Source organism: Myxocyprinus asiaticus, chromosome 13, assembly GCF_019703515.2.
Source record: "Myxocyprinus asiaticus isolate MX2 ecotype Aquarium Trade chromosome 13, UBuf_Myxa_2, whole genome shotgun sequence".
NCBI lineage: Eukaryota > Metazoa > Chordata > Actinopteri > Cypriniformes > Catostomidae > Myxocyprinus > Myxocyprinus asiaticus.
The window spans coordinates 43,160,006-43,173,586 of NC_059356.1; the positions used below are offsets into that span (position 1 = coordinate 43,160,006).

Below are 13,581 nucleotides of genomic sequence, written 5' to 3' on the forward strand. Positions count from 1 at the left end.
CCCCTCTGATTCCGTATCCCTGCAGGTTGAAGCCGGTACAGAAGGTGGAGGGAATCACTAACAGTATGTCGTCCGGATCTGGACAGCAACAGCAGCAGCAGCAGAGTTCAGGTCTGTCGGACATCAGCACACAGGTGCAACAGTACCAGCAGTTTTTGGGTGAGTCATGACATGATCACTGGCAGTTTGATTTTCGATACTGGACATTCTATCAAGAGTTTTTAAGGAATGTTCCGGGTTCAATACAGGTTGATTTCAATCAACAGCATTTGTGGCATAATGTTGATTACCAGAAAAATAATTTCGACTCATCACTATTTTTTTAAAAACAAGCTAAAATCATGGTTATGGTAAGACACTTACAATGGAAGTGAATGGGGCCAGTCGATAAACGTTAAAATAGACAATGTTTCAAGAGTATAGCCACAAGACGTAAACGTGATTTTAGTGTGATAAAATCACTTACTATCCTTATCTGTGTAAAGTAATATACAATATTACAATTTAACACCGGTAAACCCTGTAATCTGGTAAACGCTGTAACGCCATTAAATCCCTGATTTTATCAAACTAATATAATGCTAACCTGTACAATGTTTACGCCTTGTGCTTTATACTTTTGAAACAGTGTGTATTTTAATGTTTATGAACTGGCCCCTTTTACTTTCATTGTAAGTGCCTCATCGTGACAGTGATTTTTGGCTTTTTTTTCTTTCTTTTTTTTTTACAAATGAGGGACAAGTTGAAATCATTTTTGTGGTAATCAGCATTATACCACAAACGTTGTTGATTCAGCATAACATGAATTGAGCATTTCTTTAACTTGTTTTTGAAGTATGCAGTTTAGAAAAATATGAATAAAAATTTAATTAAAGAAAAGGGATAATAGCAACAAATCATTATATCATTGCTGTTATGATTGATGTTTAGATGCGTCCCGGGCCCTTCCAGAGTTCCCTGATGTCGACCTACAGGGTAAAGCATTGCCAGAGGGCATTGAGCTGGAACATCTTAAGAGCTTTCAGCTACTCTACAGAGAACACTGCGAGGTGAGGCTTCTCTGTTTGAATGCTTCTCTGTAATGACTACTCAGTTGCAGGGATTTTTATTGATGGCGATGTTTGATGTTTCATTTCTTCAGGCCATTCTGGATGTGATGGTCAACCTGCAGTTCCCTTTGGTGGAAACGCTCTGGAAAACATTTTGGAGGTTCAGTGAAAGCCAGGCAGGAGATGCAGCATTATCTGTGTAAATGTGTTTCTCAACATGACGAAAACCTTGAAACCAACACTTCATGTCAAGTCATACATTTTTGTGGCTGACTTGAATTTTACTTAGGAGGACTTTGGTTTGACAGTGTCAAGTTATACAATCACATAATGATAGTTTAAAGTCCCACCTAGGGATGATCACTTAAAGGAATACTTCACCAAAAATGAAAACTCTCATCATTTACTCACCCTCATGCAATCCCAGATGTGTATGACTTTCTTCAGCAGAACATAAACAAAGACTTTTAGAAGAATATTTCAGCTCTGTAGGTCCATACAATGCAAGTGAATGATGATCAGACCTTTGTAGCTCCAAAAATCACACAAAGGAAACATAAGAGTAATCCATATGACTCTAGTGTTTAAATCCATATCTTCAGAAGCAATATAATATTGGTGAAAAACAGAACAATATTCAAGTTGTTTTTTAATCAAAATTTCCACTTTAACTTACACTTTCAGATGTGAAAGTGAATCTAAACAGGCACCACATGTGACTTTCAGATGTAAAAGTGAAAGTGGAGATTTAGAGAAAAAAAGGACTTAAATTTGGATCTGTTTCTCAGCCTTGCCTATTATTTTGCTTCTGAAGATATGGATTTAACCACTTGAGTCGTATGGATTACTTTTATGCTGCCTTTATGTGATTTTTGGAGCTTCAAAATTTTGGTCACCATTCACTTGCATTGTATGGACCTACAGAGCTGAGATATTCTTCTAAAAATCATTGTTTGTCTTCTGCTGAAGAAAGAAAGGCATTCACATCTGGGATGGCATGTGGGTGCGTAAATGATGAGAGAATTTCCATTTTTGGGTGAACTATCCCTTTAAAATCATGATCGCCAAGGCTAGTAAGTTCACGAACAATACAATAATAAAAATGTTCTTCATATTTGACCTCATACCTTTTAATACCTTAGACATGATGAGTCAGAGAAGCGACTGCCCAAGTCATGTCTAGTGCTGCTGTGTAAATATGATCCAGTGCTTCGCTGGAGCCGTGACTGCGACAACACACTGTACCAGGGCCTAGTGGAGATGCTCATCCCAGACGTTCTGAGACCCATTCCCAGTGAGTTGCGCAATGTTCTCTTTGCATATCAGTATTCAGCACAGTATGTGCCGGAACTTGGAGATCCATCAGGTGGATTTCATTTTGCCAGCAGTGGCCCATTTTTTACCTCCTCCTTTCCAACTTGGTGATGACAAAGCATCAGTCGTCACACAAAATCCAGAACCACGCTACATAACACTACAGCACATTCAGCACAATATACAGTATTTTGCTGAAGTATCTCAATTCTTTGTTCAGGTGCCTTAACACAAGCCATCCGAAACTTTGCCAAGAGTCTGGAGAGTTGGTTGACTAACGCCATGATGAACATTCCTGAAGAGATGGTTCGTGTCAAGGTCAGTGATCTCAAGTTATTATAATTTGTATGTGTATGTGTGCATTTATGAATTTGCAATGTGTGCCTTTTATTTAAATTCATCATAATGGATCTTATATAAATCTAGGTTGATAAATCAGCCAATATTTGGCCATTTTGAGTTTATCAGCATTGCAGATAACTGCGTCCACTTTGCAGATTAAAGTGTTGTGATTGAAGTGTTACCTCCACCTTGCGTCAGTTCCAAAATCTACAGACCATTACAAATTTTATGTAATGTTATGTAAAATAAGTGTTAATTTAATGTAAGCGATTCTCATTTGTCTCGTTTGCCATCATTAAGTTGAATTATTTATAATATATTGACACCTTGCACACTAGATATTAGCATCGACATCAGCCACTGAAAACCTACACTCATTTGTGAGTGTCACACCACTACAAACAATACCACAAAATGTCAGTTTTTTTAAATAGGACTAATAATAATTGCTGCACTGCGTCTAAATGGAAGTTAAAAAATAGTATGCTTGTAAGGCATGGTCAGAAATGCAATACTAAACCATGGTTGCGTCTAGTTTGGAAAGTCAGAGATGACTTCAAAAAAAGTGTTTGAAGTCCATAAAAACTTTCCCTAATGACTTTCACATAGGTAAATGAAAAATCACAATGCAAAGGTTAAAGGAATAGTTCACCCAAAAATTAACATTGTCTCATCATGTACTCACCCTCATGTCATCCCAGATGTGTATGACTTTCTTCTTCCGCAGAACACAAACTAAGATTTTAAGAAGAATATTTCAGCTCTGTAGGTCCATATAATGCAAGTCAACAGGGTCCTTTTTTACTATAAATTCTCCTCCCTGCCCACTTGGTGGCGATATTTACATTTATGCATTTGGCAGACGCTTTTATCCAAAGCGACTTACAGTGCCCTTATTACAGGGACAATCCCCCTGGAGCAACCTGGAGTTAAGTGCCTTGCTCAAGGACACAATGGTGGTGGCTGTGGGGATCGAACCAACAACCTTTTGCTTACCAGTTCAGTGCTTTAGTCCACTACGCCACCACCACTCCTGATATGTACAAAGTATGCGAATCGCCAAAAACAAAAGAATCAGAACTCTTAAAAGAGAAGAGCGTTTAGGAGGGATGTTTGAAAGTGGAGATTTAAAGTAAAAAAGGATTTAAATATTGATCTGTTTCTTACCCACACCTGCCATATCACTTCTGAAGACATGGATTAAACCACTGGATTCGTATGGATTACTTTTATGCTGCCTTTGTGCTTTTTTGGATCTTCACACTTTTAGACCCTGTTGACTTGCATTGTATAGACCTACAGAGCTGAGACATTCTTTGTTTGTGTTCAGCAGAAGAAAGTCATGCACATATGGGATAGCATGAGGGTGAGTATATGATTAGATCATTTTAATTTTAGGGTGAACTATCCCTTTAAGAATGTTCCCTTTTTCATGTTTTTAAATTATTATCTGACAGTGATTTTTTTTTTTTTATGGAAATTTCCCTAGTTAACATCACATAAATACTTTTGCTATATAAACTGCAAATACCCACAAAAAACTACCCTTTCATTTATGCCTTTCTTTCTCTTTATGAATTGGCCCATTGTCTGTTTAGGTGACATCTGCGAGCGCGTTTGCTCAGACCCTGCGCAGATACACCTCTCTAAACCACCTGGCCCAGGCAGCTCGTGCCGTCCTGCAAAACACTGCGCAGATCAACCAGATGCTCAGTGACCTCAACAGAGTGGACTTTGCCAACGTGCAGGTGTGTGCACCTGTTCAGATCCCATGTCTAGTCAGATTTGAAGCTGAATGCTGTATTTACATGAGTCAAACTAGAGCTTTCTGTCACCATCTGAGAGGAACCGTTTTTGGCATGTATTTGTGAGTGTGGGTGGGTGTTTGTGGTCTGTCTGTCTGTCAGGGAAAGGAAACTCAAGTGAATGTTTAGCATTACAAATTATATGTGTCTTGAAAGTGATTGCTCAGCAGGGGCAACTTCGTTGTCATTTAGCTAAGGATTTTATTCAGAGTAACTTACAGTACACTTATTAAAGGGACAGTCCCTTTGTGTCTTGCTTTATAGATGGATCATGGATTGCCCCAGGCAGGCTCGAACCTTCAACCTTCAAGACATTTTGTGTTTCTAAGGCAAAATCACTTTCATTGTTACTCATACTGGGCAAACCCCAAAGTATTACTTGTCCTGCACCGTTTGTGCTACCGACATGAATGATACCTCAAATCAAGCAATTTTTTGAGGTGTAATATAATCTTTTATGATTTTTGCCTGAGTACGATAAAATGGGCAGGAAAAAAATCCCATAGAGTGAAGGAGGGACCCTACACAAATCTAGGAACCTGAACATGGTAGAGACTTGAGGGTGAGCTCTTTTGACTAGGGCCAGTTAGGTTGGTTTCATGAGTCTCTTTTTCTTCTCTCTCTGTAGGAACAGGCCTCATGGGTGTGCCGATGTGAAGATCGGGTGGTGCAGCGGTTGGAGCAGGACTTTAAACTGACTCTCCAGCAACAGAACTCTCTGGAACAGTGGGCCGCCTGGCTGGATGGTGTGGTTTCACAGGTCTTAAAGCCGTACCAGTCCAGTTCTGCCTTCCCTAAAGCAGCTAAACTCTTCCTGCTGAAGTGGAGCTTTTACAGGTGATGTTCAAAACGGTAAACCAATGTTAGACGCATTGCATCACGTGCATTAAGTCACTGTCACTCAAACAAACCACACAAATAGCACTCCTCATGTGAAGTGCATTAGAGGTGCACAGTTGATTGCGGTAGAGTATGACGTTAGCATGTTGCTAGGCTAACAAATCGATACTTGGAGCGAAACAGTCGGGTTCCGGAAGTAAAAATTCCATTCATTTTCTGCATAGGTAAATTTAATTTTAACGGTATTCATAAACCTCAGAGATTGTTAATCAATGGTATATGCTTCGGTTGAAGATAATAATTAAATAATTGAAAAAGTAAAAAGATAATAAATGAAAAAATATAACAAAATTATAATTGTTTTTTTATTTCATAATATATTGTATAATTATAATTGTCATTTAAATGTATTTAATATAATTAAAACAATTTAAATGAATTAAAACAGTTAATATAATAGTTAGTTTTTATCAGATGAATTAAAAAATCCTCATGTGTATATTTCTTTATCACTATTTTTCCCCCCAGTGTTTTCAGTACTGAATAAAATAAAATGTACTTTTATAAACAACATTGCATACATGTTGGACAATTTTCATTTGCGATGCATGAAGTGCTCCCATTAAAATTGGGTCAAAAGTAGGTGTCTAAGAAGCCAGCAATAATTTTGCAGCCTACTTGTTTGGAACAGCACTTGTGTCCTCAGTGTGACTATGATGTATGCTTAAAAATGTTGCCTAGGTAGGCAGCTCACTAGGTTTTGGAACAGAGCTATAATCTCAGTTGGAGCCACTTATTGAAATGCTTACTGTTTTTTGTTTTTTTTTGTTGTCTTATCTACCTAACTTCTCACTCTTCCTGTATCTCTCTCTCATTCTCTTTTTAGTTCAATGGTGATCAGAGATCTGACTCTGCGCAGTGCAGCCAGCTTTGGCTCTTTTCACCTCATCCGTCTGCTCTATGATGAATACATGTATTATCTGATAGAACACAGAGTCGCACAGGCCAAGGGTGAAACGCCGATCGCTGTCATGGGAGAGGTACAAACACACTCAAAGACAGCAATACTTGCATAATATCAGACATACTTCTCATTTCACTGAGTAATACAAAACAAAAGTGCGTCAAGGCACTTAAAACAGGATGTTAGTGTGAGGAACTGTGATTGAAACGCTATTAAAAAATAAAGTAAGAATGTATTTTTTTTTAAATGTGGTAATTCTAAGTTTTGCTCTTTATTGAAGTTTGCAACTCTTGGCAGAAGTTTGAATCCACTGGATCCTGATAAAGGTTAGCTGCTTCACACACAAACACATAACCATAAACACATTTACCTCTACAAACAAACATAATGTGTGTACCTGTTGAAGTTTTCACCATGCTGAAATTTATTAGTAGTTCTGGCAAATGTAAACATCACCATTATGGTCTGTTATTCTACAGACATGGTTTAGGGTTTTATCAAAATCCCTTGAGACTTACAGTTTTCCCGTAGCGGCCAATCAACAATCTCCAAAATTCCCATACACATTGATGGAATGTTTAACTGTTTGTGAATTCAAACTCCAACTATGAAAAAATTCAAATGTAAACAAACACAACCAAGACCTTTAATCTGCTTTAATGTTTCTCTCTCTTGTGTTTCTTTCTTTATTTCTTCTTTCTTTCTTTCTAGATCCATCTATAGATCTATCTATCTAAAAAAATGCCATAGACTTAAATTGAAGGCAGTGTTCTAGCATAGTGGCAGCAACTTTTGCATAAGCAAACACCACTCACATTTTCTTCAGGAAATATAAAAATGCAGTTGCTGCTACGTGTTTGTTTAATCCTCCTGTTTTTGTGCATCTCAGAAGAGGAAGAGGAGGAAGAAGAAGAGAGTGAGGATGAGTGTCAAGAGTTATCTCTGCAGTCTGATGGGGGTACTATTGGTGACGAATCTCTGGAACCGCCTGCCAAACTGGCGCGAACCGACCAGAGGGTGCTGTTCAGCACAGGAACAATGGAGAACTGAGAACTTAAATACACACATGCTTATATAAACCACACACACACACACACACCACTTATTTACATACAAACACTCCCTGCACAATAATCACCCATCATTTGTGCACTTAAAACCAACACATGCATCTCTAAAGAATAAATGCTGCAACTTACACATTTACACAACAGTTTGGATGTTCGTACATACATTTCCTGCCTGTCTCGAGCACATACATTTATACCAACTTTCACTGTAACACAGAGTCACAGATGAAGCTGCCCCTTGTTTGGAGACTCACACATTCATAACATGAACACAATCACCTGCAACTGTATCATATCGAGATCTTAGGGTCAGGAGGACTAAACTTACTCAGTTCTCCCATAGTGTATTTGTGTGCGAGTATCTATCACTAAAAATAGCTCGAATAATCTGATTCTGATAGCTGCATAGAAGTGTAGATTTGAACTCTGATTGGCTATATCTTGAATTAAAGGGATAGTTCACCCCAAAAAATATAAAAATTCTGGGTAAGAAATGACTTTTTGGGTAATCTATTCCTTTAAGTTCAGTTTACTTACCCCATTGGTACAGTTTTTCTTTCTTTCTTGTTTTAAGCATAAACCTTACTAAATTCTATCAAGTTTTATACTTAAAACATGAAAAAACAATTTGCCAATGAGGTTCACAGTAGAAACTTAATTCAAGACATATTCTCTATAAGTGAACTCTTAATATCGTACGCAATTTAGCTTCTCGTGTACATTTATGGTATCACCTGAAAACAAAAGACAAAAATACTGATTAAGAAAATGATTCTTTTTGCATTATCTTTTCTGAAATTGGCGGTCAAATTCCAGCAGCCTATAATGGCGAGAGTAAATGTGTAGGGAGATTTCAATTGACTGTAAGTGTGCGTTTGTGTGTTGACATACATATTCTGCCTATCCGTGTGTTGTTTGTGTGTTGGTGAGTGACCTGGGACCTTATCGTTTTTATTGGCTAGAATGTAAGTGCGTTTTTGTGCCTGTGTGAATGACCATTGTGGTTCGAGAAGTGTTGATAGTTTTTCTGTCAGTGGTATTTTTAGTTTTCAATGCCTTCAGCGACTGCCATGCAATTTACTGTTTGTAGCATTTTATAGCCCAGTTCTTAAAAAAACAACGTTTTTAGGGCTAGTATATACATAACTCCATGATGCAAAGCAGTTTGTCATTTAGCACTACTCTGGTCTTCATTCCTTCATGAAGAAGCCAGAAAGAAGGAGATTTTTTCCCTTGCATTTCTTTTCATTCTGATATGCATTCATTTTATGTGGTCTTATAACGTCTTACGGCCCTATTTTCGTTCTTTCTTTGTTGCACTTTTTCCGTTTTGCCATATGTCGTCTTAAAATTGCTACATTAAATGTTACTGTCCTTGCATACTTTTGTCTATGGTCACAAAGTGACAATCTTTATGTGTACAGTGTTGTCTCACACTGTTTAGTGCATTGCATATTTGATGGTTTGCTGTGTATTTGAGATTTTAGGTGCAGATATTTTACTAGAATCCTACAAAAAGAAACTTGACGGCACTGCCTGTATGGTCTCTTATAACTGGAACATTTTAAACTTAGAGCGATCCTTAAAGTGAAAGTTTACCCAAAAAATAAATAAAAATAAAAATTGTAATTTACTCTTCCTCATTTTGTTCCAATCAGTATGACTTTCTTTCTTCCGTGGAACGCAAAAATGGAAGTTAGACAGCATGTTAGGGACTGACTCACATTCTGCCTAACATCTACTTTTGTGTTTCACGGAAGATAGTCATAGAGGTTCGGTATAACTTGAAGGTGAGTAAATGATGGTAGAATTTTCATTTTTGGGTGAGCTGTCCCTTTAAGCCTTTTCCCTTAAAACAAATCAACCCATTTGTCTTTATATAACTAAGACTGATTTGTTTGATTCTTTTCCTGTGTTGGAACTACTTTACGATTAAATAAGTTTGAGAGATCCTACAGTACATTAAAACTACATCCCATTCCGTTGGATATATACTGTATATGAACTACGATTATTGTGTATTTGAATACTGAGCAATGGGGCAGTGCACAAAATACTGACGGATCTCAAACCAGCATGTTGTTTTCTTTTCCTCTGATTGTCTTGGTAGATTCACAAGATGACACATCACAAGATCTGTAGACCATTTCTGTATGACAGCCATTTGCATCAAAAAAATAATTTCCCTTTTCACTTTTTTGAAGTCATTTCCGTTTCTTGCTTGGAAAAAAAAAAAAGAAGACAGAAAAGCAGACAAACGTGTGGCACTGTTTTGAGTAATCTGAACCACGGGAATGGTTGTGCCTTTGGAGTTATCAAATGAAATCCATATGTTTTTCATTTAAATATGAATAAATTAATAATTTCTGAAATTGTGAATTGTTTCAAATATCTAGTTGTAGTTTGTTAGTTGTTTTTCTTCAACTGCACTTTAAAGGGATAGTTCACCCAAAAATGCCAATTCTGTCATCATTTACTCACCCGGCATTGTTTCCAAACCCATATGACTTTTGTTTCTTCTGCACTAAGCACACTAGGCAGAATGTTAGCCTCAGTCACCATTCACTATTAAGCAAATGAGTTTACAAAAATACATTTGTTAGGGTTCAAATTATAAAACAATAGATAAATTGGTCAAAATGGAGATTGAAAGTATTTGGATGCTTTCTGGTTGTCAAACTTGAGGGGAACTGACTTCATACATCCACTAAAAATCACCTTGGGACCATTTAGTTAAAAGTAGTTCCAAAAAATAGCTCAGAAAAGTTTGTTCTGAGAAAAGCTCAAGCATCATTTATTATGCCACTTATTATTGCTATCTATGCAATGACTCAATACATTTTTAATTGTGACCAAAGTTTCCGAAAAGCATCCAAATACCTTTTGGGGCCCCACTGCACAATGAAAATGTGTACGGTTTCACACTATTACATTGTCATAATGAGTTGTCAGTGTCCTACTAATAACCTGACTGCAGATTCTTAACACCACTGTGTGACATCCTGTAAGCAAACGTGACAGAACCACCTCATGTGGTACAGAAAGAGGGTTTGCGCATTTACTTGCAAAGGTACTTTCCTGTCAGACTCTCATAGACATTTCCGAGGAAAAAAAAAAGTTAACTGAAACAAAAGAGGCATGAAACATTTGATTATCTCTGTGTGAATCATGATAAATTACGATCTCAAAACTGTACACACAGCGAACCAAGATCAAGTAAACCAACTTAATTCCAAAAATCAATATGGAAATATTTAATTGAAAGATATATATATATATATATATATATATATATATATATATATATATATATATATATATATATATATATAAATATAACACATCCTTAATGAGCTGCAAATAATTAATTTCTAGTTACTGTAAAAGTAAGGAATCACAAAAGTTTTACCCAAAACATGATTAAAAGTGTCAGTATGACATATAGATTCCAGTAACAATTAACAGAATGTGATCTACATGATATCAGGTTGTTGTGCAAACCATCACAAAGATAAAGACTTTTCTACCTTGCATTTCCTCTTGTGTTCTATGGAAGAAAGAAAGTCATACAGGTTTGGAATGTCATTTTAATAACATGTTAACTGTGTTCTGTTACGCAGATGCAAGTTAAATGTACTGAACAATGTGGCCATATTTTATTATATACTATATATGAACCCACTCTCAACTGAAAGACTATAAAATGTTTCCTAAAAAAGCATTTCAAATACAAAATGCTTATAACCATACAGAGATTCCCCTAAAATGCAGCAGATACCTTAAGCATATTGATGATGGAATTGAGGCATGGAAATAATGATCAGATTATTTTTGCACTTATATAAGCATCCATATAAGCCTACACATTACTTTTATGACCATTCTCTAACCGTGCTAGTGAGTAATGCAGATAACCACTTTGGGAAAGTTCCATTCACAATCAATAGAGGGCAGCAAAACACTGATGGTAGTTAAAATTAAGGAACAGGAGTGTAAGAATCACACTAACTCTATGTCTAGCTATGTTTAGAATAGCCTGCTGCCATACTACTCCTAATATTTCTGCAGTATGTAGTATGTATGCTCTGCACAGTATGCTAATTTTCTGTATGCACAAAATATTAGGCATAAGCAGGGCCATAGCAAGGTATTCTGGGCCCCTTGACTGTAAATTGCTCAGGGCCTCTTTCCTATTAAAAAATACGGTTTAGAAATTGTTGTGGGGCCCCCCTGGACCTGTGGGCCCCTAGAATCGTTACCACCTTTCACTCCACTAGCTACAGCCCTGGACATAAAACACAGTGGAAAGTTGACTTATCAAACCAGGTACATTGCATTTTAATCACACAGTCTATTATAGTTTTAATTGTTTTTGCATTGCCAAACAACTTTAAAACTTGGCTGTAGTAGGTTGCACAGATGGTTAATGACATAACTGCTTTGGATTACACAAAATTGGATGACTGGACCTGCGAAACCTGACACTGACCAAAACTGTCTCACAGCAGCCCCGGATAATAGATGATTGTTAATCAGCTTTTAGTGATAACAGTCTTGATTAGTGCATAACGGGATATATAAAAACGTATGATGCAACATGCCTTGAATTATAGCTGTATAATATCAAGCTAAAATCGGTCTGTGCTTACAGAAATTTGAAACACTGCCCCCAGTGGCCAAAGTGGTAAGTGTTGTTGGCGTATGGGCATGTGGGTAAAATGTCAACGGGGGCACTAAAAGTGAGTTGTGAAGCGAGGTGTTTTCAGCTGCATAGGCTGTAATGCAGTAAAGAGGAATGCATATTTTATAAACTGAACCCACCAATCCAACCCCAAACCTGTTTTGCGGCCGGCCCACCAGGAAAAGTCATGGTTTTCCCTATGGCCAGTCCGCCCCTGCTATTGAAACAGGAATTTTGTGCAGGGCATATTGAATGGCTTGTCCCTTTACTTAAACCATGATTTGCTACTTGCTAGTCAATTACAGGTGGAATTTGTGGGAGGGACAGTATCATTCTGGAGAGCATTTGATTGGGAAAAAATCAGGGTAGTGCAAGACGAGTCATTAATATTCTTGTTCCGTTTTCACGAAAAAAAGAGAACATTTTAAATGCATGCATCTGCTTAAAGTTAATTTGGTCAACTCATAGAGCACATTAGCTTGTAGATTACCTCAAAGCTAACAGCCACGCATAAAAAGACTCTCATTTTGTTTTCATGGGATCTTTAAAATGGTGCTATGTGCACCTCAAACTGAATTGATGTGCCAAAAACACTCTTTGACTGAGCATAAGTCATTTCCAATGACAATAGGGGTGAGATACCTGTGATTTTATTGGTAGAATAAAATGACAAATTGCAGATGAAGGAGAGAGGGCATCAGAAAGAAGGACAAGCAGGTTTGAGGACGAAAGCTGAGCTGCTGTTGTTCAATACTCTGAGACGTCTGGCTATATTTGGTGCCTCCTTTGAGATCCAGTCCTTGCCAAATTTGGCCATTTTTTTCTTACTCCAATTTTCCATCAGATACATGGCTAATAATACCAATTTCTCCACATGAAGAGAAAAGGAATGCATACTCATATATATATATATATATATATATATATATATATATATACACACACATACAGTACTTTGCAAAAGTTTTAGGCACTTGGGAAAAATGTTGCATAGTGAGGATGTCTTTAAAAATAATGCCATAAATAGTTTTGATTTATCAATTAACGTCATACAAAGTCCAGTAAACATAATAAAGCTAAATCAATATTTGGTGTGACCACCTTTGCCTTCAAAACAGCACCAATTCTCCTAGGTACACCTGGACACTTTTTCTTGGTTGTTGGCAGATAGGATGTTCCAAGCTTCTTGGAGAATTTGCCACAGTTCTTCTATCTATTTCGGCTGTCTCAATTGCTCCTGTCTCTTCTTGTAATCCCAGACTGACTCAATATTCAGTGGGGGGCGCTGTGGAGGCAATGCCATCCCTTGCAGGGCTCCCTTTTCTTCTATTCTATTCGCAAAAGAAATGTTTGAGGGTCTAAAATGTATATTACCTATTGACATACTACAGCTGAAAATATAAATAACTATCTTAAGACAAATGTTTTTGTGAAATATCTTATGTGCCTAAGACTTTTGCACAGTACTGTATGTATGTGTATATATATATATATATATATATATATGTGTGTGTGT

At 37.1% G+C, this 13,581-nt stretch overlaps 1 protein-coding gene across 3 annotated transcripts in view; it reads left to right on the plus strand.

The window, feature by feature from the left end:
• Window positions 1-9,763, plus strand: part of LOC127450013 (MHC class II regulatory factor RFX1-like) — a 29,033-nt gene extending 19,270 nt beyond the window's left edge. For all 3 annotated transcript variants that reach the window (XM_051713709.1, XM_051713710.1, XM_051713711.1), the window contains exons 9-18: window positions 26-159; window positions 931-1,049; window positions 1,142-1,248; window positions 2,192-2,343; window positions 2,584-2,681; window positions 4,304-4,453; window positions 5,139-5,347; window positions 6,237-6,390; window positions 6,595-6,640; window positions 7,204-9,763. In XM_051713709.1, coding sequence (XP_051569669.1) covers window positions 26-159; window positions 931-1,049; window positions 1,142-1,248; window positions 2,192-2,343; window positions 2,584-2,681; window positions 4,304-4,453; window positions 5,139-5,347; window positions 6,237-6,390; window positions 6,595-6,640; window positions 7,204-7,364 — 1,330 coding nt within the window. In that variant the 3' untranslated portion in view covers window positions 7,365-9,763. The remainder of the gene's footprint in view (window positions 1-25; window positions 160-930; window positions 1,050-1,141; window positions 1,249-2,191; window positions 2,344-2,583; window positions 2,682-4,303; window positions 4,454-5,138; window positions 5,348-6,236; window positions 6,391-6,594; window positions 6,641-7,203) is intronic.
• The last annotated feature ends 3,818 nt before the right edge of the window (window positions 9,764-13,581 follow it).